Genomic DNA, 19,680 nt, shown 5'->3' on the forward strand with positions numbered 1-19,680 from the left:
GGCCAATAGCACACACTCCCGAGGCAGCTGGGACTTGGGATGCAGCCCGTGTCTCAGGAACAAAGCAAGTCCACGGCTCTATCCGGGAATTCAGTGCCTGACTTGAGCTTAATTATTAATCTATTCTGACCAATAATCATCCCTCTAATTCATCATGCATTTGGTGTTTGAAGCCACTTCGCTTCAGACTTTAGTTTTTTATTTGAGTATGTGTGTTGGCATGTTTTTATATTATTTCATGGAGTTCTAACAGAGAGGGACCTATGGGGTTCATGGATGTTTCACGGTTTAGTCACATGTGAAATAATTCATTCACTTCTTCCTCAGTCTGATTTCAGGAAACAATAGGTCATTCACTTTTTGTTTAAAAATGTGACTCAGTGAAACGTTATTATCCTGCTTAATTGAAAAGCATTCGGGATTTTCTTGCACCTTTGATTGATGTTTATTTGACTAGATGCTTCGGTTCTTCTACTTAACTGATTTCTCTCCAAGGCCAATGGCTGCTTGGGGCCTGGACAGGGAGGAGATGGTACTGCAGTTTGGACAAAGTACTAGAATGTTGCCTAGTGGTGTCACCACTGTCAGATTTGATTCCTAGTTCTGATTGGTCACATTTGTTTGGCCTCTGTGATAAATGGAGGACAGGAAGTGCATGTGTCGGAAGATCTGGCCACGGACTAACAGCTCCAGGTCACACTGGAACAAACAGAAATCTATTTGTTCCAACTCAATTCTGCATAAGCGGGCAGCCAGGTTTCAGTAGTTAATTAGCCAAGCTAAGGCAAGTTTAATTTGGGAGAAAAGAGAATATGGTCATTTGTCATATGTAAATCAGAATGATGCAATTATTATTAATATAATAAGTCTAGGTAACATGGCTTGGGGTTAAAAATCTGTTTCCGACAGGCTATTTTTGAAATATGACATCAGTTGTATAGAGTTCTTTTCAAACATGCAAATACTGAGGATAATGGCTAGCAGTTCAAGTGGTTACTATTGTTAAGCACTTTTCTGTGCCCTTAACATGTACGGTCTAAAAAGCAAATTCTGCTATTCTCTTCATTTCATAGGTGAAGAAACTAAGGCACAAAATAGTTTAAGAAATTTACAAAAAGGAAGAATTAGATCTGTCTTTAATTTTTTAGGAGAAAAAAAATTCATTAGCTTGATTGTTTAGCTTTATTGTTGACATATTACAGTGGCCGCATTTCCCCTCACTTCGCCAACACACTATTGTCTATGTCCATAGGTCATGCATGTATGTTCTTTGGCTGTTTAGATCTGTCTTCAGTGTTCACCTATCTACTCTGGGCTGAGAAACAAATCAGTCTGATGCCCTATTCTCATCTAAGTTAAAACACTGTTCACAAATTTCCAAGAAAAATTGATTGAGAACCTACATTTTATAGAATTTAAACCATCACTGCATTAAGAGGTTAATATATAGTTTTTTTCAGAAATATAAGAACTTAGAAATGATGCTACCTACATATTTTTAGGGATGTATTACAGAAATAAGGAAAAAAGGGGGGGTGAGTGTAGGTTATATGCAGTGATGTATGTACAATAGACCACATTGGCATTGGTCTTGGGAAGCCTTTTCACACTGCATTTTATCAGAAGTGGAGTTGAAGGCTTAGCCAGGTAGAGGCGGGGACACCATTTTTCTATTCTAGTTAAGAGGTTTCCAGTTAGAAGTGAGGGTGAAGGAGTGAGAGAAAGCCAAGGTTGTCATCCCACACCAACCAGGAACCAAAGACTTTTGTCTTTACAAGGCAGTTCTGAGGGGAAGGCTCTGTGACATGCGTTTTGTACCAGTTGAGATGGTCACATACGTGTACGAGCAATCAACTGCTAATCTGAAAAACGAATCCTTAGAGAGTGCACCCATATGAGGTCTCATTGAAAACGTTATGACAAAATCTAGCCAAGGAAGAAATAAAATTAAAGAAAACAAAAGAAGACTTGCTGAAAGAGCTGAGGTAAGAGATAAATCAGTTTTATTGAAGCATCAGACACGAATGCTCAGTTCCCAGGGAAATACTGAAGTGTCCTAATAATAAAAGTGATAGTTAACACTTATTAATGTGTCCTTCCTTTGCTGGCAATTTCCTGTTGTTTTTTGTGTATTAAATTGTTTAATTTTGCACAACGCTCTGTAGTAGGCATTATTGTCCTCATTTTACACACAAGAAACTGAGACAAAGGAAAGTAAAACAAAAATAAATCTTAGTTTAGCTAAAGTTCACAATGAGTAAAAAGCAGACGTCAGATTTGGACGTAGGCATATTGGTTCCCTAGGCCACACACCATCATGATGTTATTTATGTTATGTCCTAGGAATCACTGACCCAGGTACATAAAAATAATAAACAAATCATCAAACGGAATTGTAATGTTCTCACCTCTATGACCGTCAAATTTTAAATGACTGTTTCAAGTCGAATTCTAGTTGAATACAAGACATGAACACAACAATTTTTTTTTTAAGATTTTTTTGTTTTTTCTTCTATTTCTTTTTTTGAATTTTTCGGTTCCTAAGATTTCACTTTGCTTTGGCCCCTCTGATCTAAATCCTGACTCCCTACTGAGAAGTCAGCTCATCGCCCATCATTTAAAGAAAAACGTGTCTGCATAATGGCATAGGGTGAGATGTGGTCCCTTCTCATGACTAGGAAATCGCAGTTGGGTGTTGACTTCGGATTAGTAGTTTAGGGTACGATTCCCTAACCTTTTTTTTTGCATAGACACAAAGACGGTGCCCAGGAGGGTGAGAAGTTACTTTCAACAATAGGAATACAAGATTTATCATTACTTCACAGACACAATTTCTCCCTAGAAAAGGTGAAATCCCAAGAGAGCAAATTATGTGAGATTCCTTGGTAATATTTATTAGGCTATAGGTAGACACTGTGCAGGAAATGAAAATGATTATTTGGAACAATTTAATAGGTATTCATTCAGGGAGTACCCAAGTGCAACGGGTGGGCTGATTTGAATGCTCATGTCTGCATTACAAGAATGGAACCAGTGCTGGCTGCTTTCAGCACAGAATGCCATTGCTAATTCAATTTCCCAGGAACTGTATAGCAACAGGAGTCCTTGGGCGTGCATGGGCATTGAAGGGTATTTATTTCTGCCATGTGACTCTTTTTTTATTTTTTCTTTGAAAACATTTTGTTGTACAAATTGACATTTGCCAGGTGGTGAAAAAGTTTCCAGTCTCAATATTGCCTTTCATTCAAATTAATGTTTTCCTTAGAAACCTTGCCAAAAAACTTGTCTAACTAAATATGCTTTAAAAAGAGGAAAATTTTTTAAAAAGCACAGAGTAAGTGATTAGTAATTAAGGTGCTTTGTTGTGCTATATATAGGATCTATTTGAGGAAGCAAATCCATTATGACTTTTCATTCTAAGGAGGGGAATAGGAGAGTCTGCATTTGAAATCCTAATTGAATGCTGTTCAGATCTTGTTTTAGAATTACATAATGCTGAGATTATTTTGTATGGATTTGGGTCAAAGACAACACTTAAGAATGTTTTATAAAGAAGCAAACCCATAGCAGACTCTCAAAGCCAACATTCTTCATGAAACCTTCACAAACTGAAGCTTTAGTTCTAACAGAAAGTTAAGCTAACAGTGAAGCTGTAAAAACACTGTATTTTTTTTTTTTAATTCTCACCCAAGGATATGTTTTTATTGGTTTTAGAGAGAAAAGAAGGGAGGGGGGGGGGGAAAAACATTGATGTGACAGAGAAACATTGGTCAGTTGCCTCCCCTGTGCATCCTTACTGGGAACCCCAACAAGCACCTAAGCATGTGCCCTGACCAGGAATTGAACCTGAAAACCTCTTGGTGTAAGGTATGATGCCCAACCCACTGAACCAACCAGCCAGGGCAACACTGTATTTAATTCATTTAAATTCTTTAAGTATTTGAAATGTGTGTTTATCTAGTGTGATTTTCCAGTGCCTCTATTACTGTTCTGGTTTTTAATATTGGCTCTTTTACGAAGCAGCCAAATATTAACAAAAATAGATACGGCATCGTCCTAGCGTAGGACTGACCCAGTTGCAGGTTGGGGCTGACGTAAGTGTAAGTCTCACACCTGCTTAGCCCCAACATACCTGCCCCGGGAGCTTTGTCTTGAGCAGGTCCATCTGCCTTCCCAGGGCCCAGAGCCATCTTCCAGGTCTAGCTCCTATCCCTGCCGAGAGCCCAGGGCCATCAGTGATGTGAATGGAGCCCTCTGAGGCCATGACTCACCCATGTGCGCTCTCACCTGCGTACTCTCACCTACTGTTCTCTCCAGCCGGGAGAGGGGGAATCTCCTATAGGGCAGAGCAGGTTATAACCGAAGTTGTGTTACCTGCTGGCTCTTTCTTACAAACGATGCCTGAGAAATCTTTACTAAAAAGAGAGAGCTTTGCAGTCAGTAACAAAGGTTCTCCATTCTGCTTCTGCCTCCCTCCTTTTTCATGGATCACGTGTGCTTCACCCGGGTGCATCTTCACACGGTTGTTCCGCTCTGTCATTTATGATGAGCTTCCGTTTCCATCTTCAGGATGGATGTTGTCACCCTGGAGGGACCACAGCATTGCTTCTGCAGGAAACAGGAAGGTGTGTTTGCTCGTTCCTACGAGGGTGGAAATCACAAACCGGATACAATCCTGGCTTCATGGGGTGCCTTTCCCATGAATTCATTCCATGACCACACCTTCATACCATCTTCTGCACATGTGGTGGGTTCTTAGGGCCATCATTTTTTTTAAAGAGAAATGACAGTGTTGATGATACATTGGATGCAATGTGTGCGATCAGGAACAATGGGAGAATGGCTGAAATTTGCATTATGGGAAACTCGTAGAATGATGGAGCCATACAGGAGTAGAGGGGGAATCTGGGAAGAAACATCAAAAGGAAGGGAAACAGAGTCCACAGTGGTGGAGACGCCTTTTAGAAACCTAAGGTGAGCTGGTGAACAGCCACCTGTCTGTGGGGGCTGGGAGTTCAGGAGAGGGGGTGGGCTGGGCAGGTGGCTTCGGTGACATCATGGGTAGTCCTTACGGCAGGGATTCGAAGACAGCACCCCGGGAACGAACACGATGGGACTGCTATTTAAACACTGAACAAAAATGAAACTTTAAGAGGGGAGTAAGCCGCATGGTATAGGATAGATGGCACAATGGATGCGGAGATGAGAAAGTCGTTCACCTACGTGTTCAGAAAAGGTGGCAGCTAAGATTGGAAAGTAAAAACAAGGGTCCGTGCAATGAGAACGTAATGCAAATGGACTGGCGGCAGAAGATGCTAACAAAGAATCCCATTGCTAAAATGAACCCGCGCATGTACACCATTTCCCACTTCTCCAAACAGAGCCCCTTCTATGTCATCCCACCCAGATGGCCGCCTATTTTAAAGCATAGTCAACGTCAGGGCTTTCACAGCACATTTTTATTATAATAGAGGCATTTTCTTACCATGAAGCAACCCAATCTGGGTAGAATTCATACATCTTTTAAAAATACCACCAACTCTATTTTTCTCTTTAAAAATCCCCCATTTTTTCCATCCTGTTTTTTCCTGTGCATGAATTCATCTTCTGTGACCTAATGACACTTTTGCTTGTCAACTGATGGCTAGAATCCTTATATTCAAAATTATGTGTCATTGCTGTTCTCCCAGTTTCCTCTTAGTAAATTCCCTAAAAATTATTTCGTTGTGCTATAATTGACCCTCTTTCTTGCCCATAATCTTTGCTCATGTATTTTAAAGCATTTTGACTGGGAGTATTGAGAGACTCATTTTAACATTGTCTACTTTCCATTCTTTGCTTAAGTGGATGCTAATCGCCTCACCTCAGGGTTATATTAATTCTCAGCAACATTTTGCTATGTAAATGGTATACAGAATCTCTTTGATTATCTAATCACCCAGGTTCATTTGGCCACGTAATACTCCTACTATAGTTGCTGTGAGTCCACTGAATTATATTTATTATGGACCTCGGCTATAACTTCATATGTAAGTTTAACAGATTTATTTTTAGGTTCCTGGTTGGCTTGCACACTGATTGTAGGATGTTCTAAATATCTCATTTGAATTTCATATGCGCTGTTCCCTCTAATGGGCCTACGGTGAGGGTGAAAGGCCACCTTCAGTCCCCTGCCCTATAATTATCTTTTATGTTCCCAATTGAACCTCTCAGTGTTCTTTCTTTAACCAAATGTCCCCCCAAATGCGTTAACTTTTCTCCCTGGGATTTTTTTGCTTTGTGTGTTGGCCTTTTTCTAAACCTTTTCTATTTTATAATTATAAATTCCAACAGGACCCAGCGCTGAACAATCACAAAGATCGAGATAATTTACATGAAAGCATTTGGTAAATTCTAAAGTGCTTTTCAGATATAAAGTAGGCTTCTTATTGCTGTAATTTAGGGGGCAGATTTCCAGCTTAGCATACAAAGTGCTCTTTTCTTAGAAATTTTATTTCTTACAGATGCATATGTATACACGCAGAGATTTGAGAGACTTTTGGTAAAAATAGAAATGCATTGAATGGGAAGGTATCTTGTTTGTGTCGCTTTCTTGCTGTGTGACTTTACTTGATTACATCTCTGAGTTTTAATTTATTCATTTGTCAAAGAAGGGAGAAAAATATGTGAACTTCAACAAAAGGTTGGAGATAGTTTGAGAAACGGACATGAAACTGGGCCATTAAAGAGGAACATGCACAACAGTGGGGTGACTGCAGGGGAGAAGGGGTGTGGGTGGCGGTGGAAGAGGGCATACATGCTGATGGGGAAAAGAATAATAAAGAACCTGAAAAAAAGGAAGAAAAGGAAATGGGTCATTACGACAGAAACAGAAGAAACACAACAGAGTAGGGATGAAATGTAAATCTGATACTAAGATCTAAGATGGAGCAGCTGAGGCAGAGGGAGACAAGTAATTTACTTAGCTCATCCTCACAAAGAAGAAAGCACACAAGGTGCTCCAGGGAATTAACTTCCTCCTCGCCCCACCCCCCACGCAATCCAGGAATCTCATTAGTGGGCAGAGTGATGCAGAGACAGTCATAGATGATATTTCTTAAGAAAAATGGTCCCAAGGAAGAACCAAGATTGGCTTCCTGTCTTTTGGCTTTGCGTATTAATCGGCGCTCATGATCAACCATGACGCTGTGAGGTAGGTAAGACCATCTCTAGTTTGAAGAGGAGATAGACAAGGTCAGGGTGGGAGGAGTTAAGCTATTTTTTTAAGGAAACAGGAAGGCAGGAATGAGGTCATCTTTGTCTGTTCATGGCCTGTCTTCCGCTCTGCGCAAGGGGACACCTCGGTGGATGCTCAGAAGCAGTGCTGTGAGGGGGAGTGTGGGAAAATGATGGCTTTCTGTGGGCTTCGGCCTTAGCCTAGGCCAGGGATGGTGAACCTTCTGAGCTCGGCGTGTCAGCATTTTGAAAAACCCTAACTTCACTCTGGTGCCGTGTCACATATAGAAATGTTTTGATATTTGCAACCATAGTAAACAAAGACTTATATTTTTGATATTTATTTTCTATATTTAAATGCCATTTCACAAAGAAACATCAACCAAAAAAATGAGTTCGCGTGTCACCTCTGACATGCCTGTCATAGGTTCACCATCATTGGCCTAGGAGATAAGTTAGAACATGGACTGGAACAAAAGGGTCACTTACAATTCCACCTAATTTCCCCACGTCACTTGTTTCCAGACATTTGGTAAGAGCTAGAGAGAAGGTTCCCAGGCTCTGCTTGCCCTCAGGGACCCGCTACCCTATCTGCCTCGATTTTGACTCTTCCCCAAGAGTCTGCCTCTCTGAGAGGAAAGACTGGACTAGATCATTTTTCAACCGTGTGCCCAGAACCTGAACAGCTGTGTCCACAAAACGATGCCATTTGATGACATTCATAATTGCTAAGAATGAAGATAGGTGCTCTTAGGATAATGTCTAGTCATTGAAAATCTGGAGCTGAATGGATCTCATGATGAGCAAAAAGTAAAGGAAATAGCCCATTCATTGTATATGCTGAATCATAAAAACACTCTTCCCTTAATCTTTTTTTCCTCATGCAAAAAAAAAAAAATAATACAGAATAAAAGAATTCCCAAGTAGTAGTATCTTAGTTGCAGTAGTAATTCCTAGTGTAATCCCTGTGCATATAAATAATCTGAACCGTTTCTTCCACAATTTATAAAAATTGAGGCCACAGAGGCAAAGTGTGCATTACGTAAATGTCAACACACACATTATGTTTTCCAGTGAATTCCTGTTTTAGAACGTGTCACTGACCTCCTGAAAATGCTCTTTGAACAAATCGTCATTGATCAGGAAAACAGTTGTAATTTCCAGTGAAAAAGAAGAATAATTGTTTATCCAAGACAGTGGTTCTCAACCTTGGCTGCACATTAGAATCCCCTGGGAATCTTTTTAAAATCCTGATTTCTGGGCCTCATCCTCCGGAAATTCTGTTTCTCTGTTACTAATGTTGTGGCCCCACCCCATAACAGAGAAACAGAATTTCCGGAGGATGAGGCCCAGAAATCAGGATTTTTAAAAGATTCCCAGGTGATTCTAATGTGCAGCCAAGGTTGAGAACCACTGATCCAGGAGACCATTCTACACACATGCTGATCTGTTTAACATCAATTTACAAGCAATCAAATCCACCATCAGTAGAAGGATTAGTTTAACGCTCACATGAACCCGTCAGATACTTCTTAAGAGTGTTCTTACATATAATTATATTTGTATGTTACTGACTTACATGTGCATCTTATACTCTGAAATAGATGTGACGTTGACTTAGCCATCACTTAGAGAAAAATTTTCCATTAATTTTAAGTAAAAATGCTACCATATGACAAAGTATTTTCTGTTGATAAACATGACATTTTAATATCACATTTTAAAATGTTGGATTCAAGTGAATGGTTATGTAAAAAAAAAAAGAATTACTGTTGCTATGAAAGAAATTCTCATGGCTTACAATGTGAGGCAGCACTTTAAGCTCAATGTTCTCTTTTGATTTTAGTGGCTAATTACGTTTGGACCATTTCAGAAATGATAAAACAAAGGTTCGTTTTGTGTCTTACTTGATTTCCCAGAAACTGCTGACTAGAAACTGAATTATGTGCGACTAGTATACGGCAGTAAGTAGCGAGGTATTCTTGTGGGAACATGTTAAATGAGTATAAGACAGCTGAAATCAGACAATATTTATTGGGCATCACTTCATGTTTTACATGTGCAAGGACAAATGCATTGAGTGTTCATCTACTAATGTCTTGATAGTAAAGAGAAAATCCATTGCAAAATTAAACCTTTTCTGAAGAGAACTGGTATAGGTACAGGATGCATTTTGCTTTTACCAACTCTAAATATAAACGTATCTATAAGTACATAATGGGAATTAATGGTGTGTAACGCTAATGTCTCATTGGCTTTGCACTTTGAATCAGACAAGTTCAAACAAATCCAAGCAAAAGTAACTCGCAGAGAGGCAAGCCTCCGAGCTGAGAAAATGCTTTAGGTCTGAATTTCAGAGCTGCGTGCATTTATTATTCCCTTTGCTCAGAGCTGTGACGTCACTTGGGTGATGTACGCAGACTTCTCAAGGTGACTTGTCAGCCTGGCGGTCTAGTGTAAATACAGGCAGTGCTTGGGGCAGACACAGGTACTCAGGGTATGTTCTAACTTAAAATACACACACACACACACACACACACATTATTGATTTATGATTTGCCCCTGTTACTTCCCTCGCCACATCTCCCTTATGTGTCTTACTCTAAAGGCTGCACTAGACTCATGTTCTCAGAGTTGAGCTTTTGATGCAAAATTCTACTGTATCTACTTTGCAGCAAGTAGAAGGTCCTCTGTTGACAACTTGAGATTGTAGTTTTCCTATTAAGTACCTTTTTTTTTTAAAGTAACCTAATGATTAAGAAGACAATGTGCAAATAAAGAGGAAAATTGGCCTGTGCTTTTTGTTATTTATTTATTTATTTATTTATTTATTTATTTATTTATTTTTTTATTTATTTTTTTATTTAGGAAAGTTAAGCCATTAAAACAGTAGAAAAAGGGAGTGTGGCCCTGAGATGTACTGGTCTTGTTGGGCTGTCCTATGACGGGGACTAAAGCCTGGATAAACTCAGCAGGGGTCTCTGAAATCACCGCAGGACTCAGAAGGTCAGCGTAAGGTACTCCCAATATCAAAGTCCAAAAAATTGACATGAAGAACCATTTACATGTACGTGAAGGTTATTAGAATGCGTGGGGGTCTATAGGTGTGCACACACACACTCCATGGGTGAAGGCAGACACATACCCATATACACTCATTTTATGCTCATGCAAGCTTGTCCTCTCCTATAACATATCATCACATGACATAGCTTCTTAATGATCAGTCCTCGCCCATTGAGTTCGTGTTTGTTTTTTTCTCCCAGGAACATACCATGTATTTTAACTATTTTGTGTAGCCCCATACATCTTCCAGGATGGTGGGACATATATGTGTCCATATATGTTGAAACCTAGGGATGGCTCATCAACCTTGAAGGACTCTAATCCGAAACCCATTATCAGGCTGTCGCCAGTTCCACGCATCAATGTCTGGGTCAGAATCCTCACAAGTTAACATAAGGGAAATTAGAAATTTTTTTCAAGACATGCAGTTGGCAAGAAGGAGTTGTTTGGCTATTTCTGCTCTTGAGTAATTAGATTATGAGACCATGGCGAGCACAGCGGCCTACCCGTCAGGAATGCGGTGCCTTGGGCTTAGAGAGCCGAGGAGTCTGTCAGCTGACTCCACAAGGTCGCTCACTGAACCTGCCCTTGGTACATTTTTCACATTTTTCTTGTAGAAACTAACCTTCTGTGCAATGTGTTTGCTGTTAACGCGCAGAAAGACAGAGAACAGGGGCCATTTCAACCTTACAGGACAGGGATTCATACGCGTTTTATGTGGCAGAATTTGGTCTAAGAGTTGCTGTCATTGGGGGTGGGTCAGGCTGAGAGCCTTAATTTCCTCTTTACGTTACAGGTTACAGATGGGCCAAAAAGCACCTGACCATTGTGATGACACCAACTGTCGTAGGCCACTTTCGATGACTTTAATTACATCCTTTATATCCTCCTGCTGCTTCTGTGACATTTCCTGTTAGATTCCTTATACTAAATATGTGTAAAAGATAATTCCTGCTATTTCTCCCTTAAACTGTCCAGGTTTGTGAAATATCAACCACTGTCCTTTCTTTTGGGCAAACTCCACATAGTCTCATTCTTAATACCTGTTCTGTCACCCAAAACACTGTCAACACATTCCATGCATTTCATCTGCTAACCGTCTTGCAAGTCTGCCCACGCCTATCCCTCTGTCACCACCTCACTAAACTATCACAACTTCTTTACAGCAACCGCCGTCTAACTGGTCTACCATGTTCTCGCCGGCTCCATGCCAAGCCATTCATGTCATGGCAACCCAAGTGACCTTTATGAAATATAAATACCATGTGTTACCACTTGCTTAACGTTCAAGATTTCCATATGTCTTGGGATGTATATCAAACCCTTCAATCTGCTCTAAATTTCCTGCACGACCAGGATTCTCCCCATCTTTTCACGCTCATCTCAGACTGTTGATTTTTCCTCTGCCCAGGAATCCTCTAGTTTTCCCCTGACTTCCTCTATCACACTCACCTCCCTTGCTCCCTACAGTGCTCCATCTTCTTTCTCTGACTTATTCTTTTTATGTTAATGTGAACAACACTTTTTCATTGAAGCCTGACCCACCTGAATCCATTATCATAGGAAATCATAACACCAGGGGCCTCTCCTTTGTACGCGCGCACACACACACACGCACACACACACATATATATTTACACTAGAGGCCCAATGCACGAAGATCCATGCAAGAATGGGCCTTCCTTCCCCTGGCTGCCAGCACTGCCTTCGCTCCAGCCCGGAGCCACCTTTCCACCTTCCTACGCTGCCCAGAGGCACTAAATGGCTGGGGCGGTGTGCAATGCCTGCGTCATCGCCATGGCAATGACCAAGCATCCCACCCTGCCCCCAGCCGCTGAGTGCCTGTGTATGCAAATTAACCCGCCATCTTTGTTGGGTTAATTTGCATACTCACGACTGATTGGCTGGTAGGTGTTGTGGAGTTATGGTCAATTTGCATCTTTCTCTTTTATTAGTGTAGATTAGTCATCATTTTCTACCTCTAACTCTGGATTCTAAATCCCATCAAGGAAGCAGCCTTGCCAGTTTTTTTTTTTTTTTTTTAAATACTATGGCTCCCCAGTACCTAGTACTATGCCTGACATAGATGAACAAATAAATGCAAAACTTTTTAAAATGCCCATGAGCTACAACACAGCAGAGATAAAATGATAAGTCCTTTATTGAAGCTTCAGGAGAGAAAAATCCTAACAGTTTTCCAAGAAGCAAAAAGTACTAAATAAAAAAAATTTTTTTAAATGAATAGGAATATTAGGTGATTAAGTTCCTCCTTGTCTTTATTTACTGTCTTATTCATGTTGATATTGGGATTTCCTCAAGTGAGAGTTTGAAGAAGAACATGGTTGGGATTTTACTTGATTCTTAACTTTACCAAGTTGCTACCTTTGGTCATAATAATTTTGTCTCCTCATGTTTACCTGGTTTAATATATTTTAATCATTTCTTTTATCTCACTGCCTTGTTCTTTATTTGCCTTCCCCGCTCTAATCCTCAATTCACAGTGGAAAATACATTTTACATTGAGACACAGTACACATTTCTTGGTAAATGATGATGGGTACAGCATATAACCTGAGGAACACACACAGAACAAAACACGACACAATTGCAAGTTTCATTCTTCCCACCATGAACAATAGCAACAACGAACATTCTCTTCCATCTACATGCATTATGATAGCAGTGCCCGTAGGCTGATGAGTCTGATGCATTTACTAAGACTGTTCAGCAGATGTTTTTATCTTATTCACATTAATTAGTGGTGAAAGGAGATGAAATGTAATAAACTAATGTAACGTCATTTTGCTAAAAGAAATGTACTCTATAGGACTGGCAAGGGACAATGTGGAGTCCCTTTAATTGAAGTATTTGATATGAGAAAGACCACATATCACTCTGCTAATGCTGGCGTAGTCATATTTAATGTCTATCTCATTCCCTGGTGATCTTTTCTTTTTTTTTCATTATGTGAGTGAAAAAAGGGGATTTAAAATTCTACAAATTAAGATGTTAGCTCATGTAAATGGAAGAATGTTTTGTTAAAACGAGACTGAAAAAAATAAATTTCACTTTAAATTGGTGCTTTATTTCAAAGGACAATTAGAAATGAAATGCTTGTTATGATCTAGATCATGGTTCGATGTATTTAGTGCAAAGGGGGCCGTAATCCTTTTTAAAATTAATGTGGTTATGACGTTTGCCTGTGTTAGCACAGTTGTTTTTTTTTTTTTTAACTAAAATTATCTTTAGTGAGCTTTAACCGTGTCCCAGTTAACAAAAACAGAATGAAGCTTTATTTTTTAAACGAGATACCACCGGAGCCTTTCTTCCCAGATGGCCCGCTCAGTGCGGGGATGCACATTTTAATACTTGCAGTGCTTCGGAGGAACTGTGCCCTGTTCTCTCCGGGGCTCTGGAGCTGCTTCCAGGCTCAGCCAGCGCTCAAGATGGCTGCTGTGGGCCTGTATTTAGAAACTGTATTTTGCTACATGTGCTCAAAATTCAGATTCATAGAAACTCAGTATAAGGCCAAAGCATGATGAGTCAGGCATCATGAATCTTATGGATGTATGGCTGGAATAGTCGCTCATTCCAGAATGCTGACTTATGGGCTCTTAAGCAGTGTTAAATTGAGATTAAAGGTAGAAACGGAACCCTTTCAAAATGCGGCATTTTAAAATTATGTCTTTTCATCTCCATTAAAAAAATGAAGACTTCAGGGCCAGACAGTTTCACTATTACATTTCTTCAGGGGCCAGTTAATCTAGGACAGTATAAGCTACGGCGCGGACAAGGTCCAATGTTATCCACCTCGTTTAATGATTAAGCTAAACTGTGATTCTAACACACTCAGGCAGAGCGCCCAGTATGAGCTAATGTCTTCATCACTGTAAAACCCTAATCTTCTCAGAACTTTGGCAGATATGTTCGGTTAAACCTATAAAAATTCCACTCTCCGAGTTGTGATGAATATTAACTCATTAAAAACATCAGAGAAGTCTTTGCTAAAGAAAATATGCTTAACCCAGAGTTGCCAAATGGATTCGACTGCAGAACTTTGTGTCTGGTTAGCATCTTTGGCCAAATTGGCTTTTCACCGAACATGTATTGAGACAGAGAACTACAGACCGGGATGCCTTTAAAAAGATGGATATAAAAATCCTACAGTAATAAACTGCCAACTAAAATCTAAAGTGCATTTTCATTAAAAAAACAAAACAAACAAACAGCAAGCAAGCAAAAGAGTACTTACTAAATAGTAATTACCGCAAAGGTAGATAGGAGTGGGTCGATATTACTTTCTCATTTATATATTTATTTGTCTTTGTAATAAGTGCATTTTACTATTTTTCTTTGGAATTGAAAATATTGGGAGTGTAACAAAATTACCACCAAGTAGGGTTTATCCACAGAGTGTAAGACTGGCTTATTATGGGTATATGTATATTAATAAAATACATTATTGCAATGGATTGCACCTGCATCCCTTAGGAATGACATACCCCCCAAATGAAATAATTCTCACTCCTTTCCACCAGCAAAAGTGTCCTAATATTCGTGACCTCATGTCATTATTATTTGTTGCCTTTATCCCCGACATCTATAGGTCGTATTGGAAGATCAACAAATATTGGATGAAAACAAAATAGAACCTTATACAGTACCTCTCATGAGCTGTATTTGTTCCTTATGGCTCAATTGGTATAGTCAACCTCTTATCCGTTCTGATTGTATGAGACGGTTTAACATTCCCAGGGACCTTGCTCTCTGTTTCTAAGTATCCGTTGGTGATGGTCAAGGTCAGAGTGCGCCCTGAAGAACGTCCTGGGCTCCCTGGCATGTTGTCCTCTGGGCTGCATAGTCGACATGCATGTCCCCGCTGCTGTAGGTAGAGTTGCCAGAGTACCCGGCTGTCCCGTCCCTAAAGGTTGTTTTTTTAATTCTGTGACCGTAATCTTTAAGACAAATATTGTCACATGGGTACTGTTACGTTAAGGCAGAAATGGCTTTGTGAATTAGTTTTGGAAGTGCACTGCAAGTTCAATATTGTGAGTATCAACCACAATTATGCACCAAAAAACAAAGCAAAACACGTAAGTCTGTGCATGGCAGGAATTCCCCAAAATGCACAGAATATCCAAAAAAGTAGATGTATTTAATTGTGATGGAACAAAAAATTAAGTACCTATTTAAACTGAAGTATGAGTGTATGCGAAAAAATAATACACAAAGAGACAATTTTATTGGGATCCCTCCCCTAATGTTAGTGTTTTAACATTTAAATTCAACTATTACTATGGAGTGTTATACTTCGTAGTTGCGTAGGTTCGTGAGCTACATAAACCGAAAACATATGCATGTGTGATTCACATAAATGCAGTCTTTTATGTAATTAGCATGGACATTGTTTCATTCTAGCAATCTCAGCGATAAGCAGCTCTCTGAAAAAACAAGTCATTGATCTGCTATTGACATTTGGGCCTGGAAATAGAACTTTACCGAGAATTAGCTGTCAGTTCCCGTAAGTGACGGGCGTGAGCCCTGAAAGGTCACTCTGGTCGGCATGGGGTCTGTGTAAACAGCTGGAGCTCTGAGTTGACATTGCACGGCCTGAGCCCCCAGTGCCGGCCTGTACTCCCACTCCCACCCCCGCGGAGACGCAGGTTTGGGCAGACTGGCCGGGATGACGGCGACGCATTAACCCGTGGCTGGTTTTCTGCCGTTAAAAGCCGTTAGTAAACCCACAGCCAAGAGGAATCCACCTGCAGTGTCCTCTCTGCTGCTCTTTCTCCCAAGTCCCGGGGTCTGCAGTCAAGTTGAAAACAAAGGCTTTGTAATATTTTTTTAATGTAATATTTTTGTATTGATATTCGATCCTTAGATTTGCCTCATTGTTTTGTGTGCTTATCTATCTATCTATCTATCTATCTATCTATCTATCTATCTATCTATCTATCTTTGCAGGGGCTGGAATATAAAGAACAAAATTGCCACCGAATTCAAGGAGTGTTATTATGTGCCAGCATTTTGCTGCACTGGCGCATGATAAACAAATGGAGAAGTTAATATTACCTTTAATTTTCAGTTGAGAAGCAGGAAGTTTAAAAAGCTTAAGTAATTGACCCAAGTTAGCATCCATCAGGTTATAAGTTAAATGCTTGGTTATTCATTTATGACATTAGTAGTAGTAGTATTATAAAAGGGAGGTCAAAATCATTCACTTCAGGTATAGACTGGAGTGCACATACAGTACAATGCTTGGCCCTAATAAACCATCAGGAAATGTATGTGTATGAATAAATAGGACTTTTACGATATTACGTTACTCATTATGACATATTTAAGTAAATTTTTTTTTAACACCTATTGGTTTTAAATCAAACATTTTTTATTTGAAATTTGCAGGTATATTTACAATAGAGGAACTATAGGAAAATTATATTTACTTGCCACGTTTCATTTTAAAGTCAACCACTACCAATGAATCTGAGTAACTTTTTGTTGTTGTTGTTGTTGTTGTTGTTGCTATGTTCATTTTATGCCTATTAACTAAACAAAGTGTTACATAGAGCATGGTGTGAAACTGGTTTATTTTCTTCTATCTTAAATTGCAGATTATATTAATTTCAAATGTTTGGGCACGGGATATAGGATAATCAACAAAAATATTGTTATAATTAGATATACACTAAAACCAAGTATTTTAAGTAAGCTTTAAAAAATATGTTACTGCCTAGTCAAAAAGCAATATTAAATCCCATTAAGATTTAAGATTTAAAGGTAAGAGAGTGTTTACTAATATCCACCAGTTATGATTATTTAAATTCTACATGACTAAGTTCTTCTGCCACTTTCAATTCAGGATATAATTTAAATAGTTGAACTTGGTGTTTGACTGAAAAAAAAAAGTGTTTCTGTTTAAGACAAGACAAAATAGGATATTTTTTATTATGAATGTGCTCCTGTATGTGAGCCTTTCTGGGATTTCATTTATCAGAAAATCTGTGCACATCATTAAAATCACTTCTGGGTACAAATACAAAATAGTAATTAGCTGCAATTCATCAATTATGGTCAGGAAGAAGAGGCGGTTTTCATTTAATAATGACTCCAAGGACATCTGGGGATGGAAAAGATAGCGATCTATATTAAAAATGGATAATCATCATGGAATAGCTTCAGACTTTATATGTCATGTGGTAGCATCCTCAGTTCTAGGAAAAATAGCTCATACACAAGTGAATAATGTTTGCATTATTCACTTGATTTGCACGATGCAAATCAAGGGTATTTCATTGTTACAACTGTCTTAGCCTCAAGAATAAGGTGATGGCATAGCAATAAACTATGACTCTACCTATCCTGAAGATAGACTTTTTTTTTTAAGGCTACTGATCTGTATTGCTGAGTTGTCCTACAAAGACCTTTTCTGGGGGTGTTTTTTAAAAATATATTTGTATTGATTTCAGAGAGGAAGGGAGAGGGAGAGAGAGATAGAAACATCAGTGATGAGAGAGAATCATGGACCGGCTGCCTCCTGCACGCCCCACACTGGGGATCGAGCCTGCAACCCGGGCCTGTGCCCTGACCAGGAATCTAACTATGACCTCTTGGTTCATAGACTGATGCTCAACCACTGAGCCACACTGGCTGGGCCTGAAGATACACTTTTTACTTCAAAATAACAGCATATCTGGTTAAGGTAGAAAAAAAACCTTAAAAATGATGTTTTCGTCAGGAAAAATGTACAATATAAGATCACCGCCATTAAGGGGCTCCGTGAAATGGGCTTTGGCTTGCCAGTGAACGATGGTGAGAAGCAATGTGCCGATGCGAACGTTTTCATCTTCATGTGCGTGTGTCTCCAGCATCTGTGGGATCCAGCATCTGGAGCGGATCGGGAAGAAGCTCAACCTCTTCGACTCCCTTTACTTCTGCATCGTGACCTTCTCGACCGTGGGCTTTGGGGATGTCACTCCCGAAACCTGGTCCTCCAAGCTCTTTGTCGTGGCTATGATCTGTGTGGCCCTTGTGGTCCTCCCCATACAGGTAAATGTCACCATGAAGGATTTTGTCAAAGTGTGTGACGTCTAATAAAACCAAGTCTTTATTAATCTAATACATTGATGCATGCTCTTATTATCTGTAGCAAATTAACTAAATCCGGCTCAGAACAGCCTTTTGACAGTAAGTTAGAAACAGAGGGTTTTCCCCCCTTCATGCACAACTCAGAGCTCACACCTCATTTCAGTTCTTCAAGATGTTCCTTTTATGTACAGGGCATTTATCTGCATTAATGACAGTTAATGATGACACAGTTTTTAATCATAGAATGAGAGATCAAGAAAGCAAACTTGTGAATGGTTGGTTTCTCTTGTTTCTCGAAGTCATCTAAAAGCCAAACATCATAAGGAATAAAAATTGATTATATATGCAGAGTGCCCCCCCCCGCAAATGTATACACACTTTGAATAATTATTCATTCCAATGGGTTAGATCTGAAAAGAAAAAAAACACACATCAATTCAGCTATCAGCTGTTAAAGTGTGTATACATTTGCGGGGGGACTCCCTGGATTTGCACTCTCCACTTCCCCTACATGCCAGCTATTATCCAACTGTGGTCTCCTGTGTTGTGTGGTTAGGGTATCCCATTGCATGAGATTCGGGGTGAACTTGACAGAGAATGTGGAGGAAATGCCAATGAGACTTTTCCCTTAGACTCAGCCCATGGCAGACATGTGCTGAGTCATGCTCTATTGGACATAAACCAGAGGCACTCACCTACTAACGCCCTGTCGCAATTAGCCTGCTCAGCAGCAATCGTGTGAGAAGTGTGTTGTTGAAGGGAACACGTAATTGGGATCTGCATGGGTTCCGTCGAAGAAACGGAGGACACCTAACCGACAATGGGCGGGCTGCACAAGTTTCTCTTTCACGCCCGTGTTTTTCCTTCGCATGTGGACACGCGCTCCAGTTTGAGCAGCTGGCCTACTTGTGGATGGAGAGGCAGAAGTCGGGTGGGAACTACAGTCGCCACAGAGCTCAAACGGAAAAGCATGTTGTCCTGTGTGTCAGTTCACTGAAGATCGACCTACTTATGGACTTTTTAAACGAGTTCTACGCCCACCCGAGACTGCAGGTACGTTTCAGTTCTATTGTGCATGCTGCCGGATCCTACCCACTAACAGATTGTCAACGTCAATCGACGGCTGGTGCATCCTGCCTTCCGGAGGACTCGTGTTAGGCACTCAGATTTAGAAAGTGTAAAGGAAGGACTACAAATATAACCAGGAACACAGGAAAAGATGTGGAAGGAATACACGATATTTTAGTTTGCTTCTGCATCTACACTAACAGACAGATGGGATTATGTTAGTGCTAAAGGGAAAGGTTTTCT

General features: G+C 39.9%; 1 protein-coding gene across 2 annotated transcripts in view; it reads left to right on the top strand.

Annotated features, from left to right (window-relative positions):
* Window positions 1-19,680, top strand: part of KCNT2 (potassium sodium-activated channel subfamily T member 2) — a 126,122-nt gene that overhangs the window by 55,168 nt on the left and 51,274 nt on the right. For both annotated transcript variants that reach the window (XM_036355151.1, XM_036355150.1), the window contains exons 9-10: window positions 18,150-18,330; window positions 19,258-19,422. In XM_036355151.1, coding sequence (XP_036211044.1) covers window positions 18,150-18,330; window positions 19,258-19,422 — 346 coding nt within the window. The remainder of the gene's footprint in view (window positions 1-18,149; window positions 18,331-19,257; window positions 19,423-19,680) is intronic.

This window comes from Myotis myotis, unplaced genomic scaffold (assembly GCF_014108235.1).
Source record: "Myotis myotis isolate mMyoMyo1 unplaced genomic scaffold, mMyoMyo1.p scaffold_m19_p_21, whole genome shotgun sequence".
NCBI lineage: Eukaryota > Metazoa > Chordata > Mammalia > Chiroptera > Vespertilionidae > Myotis > Myotis myotis.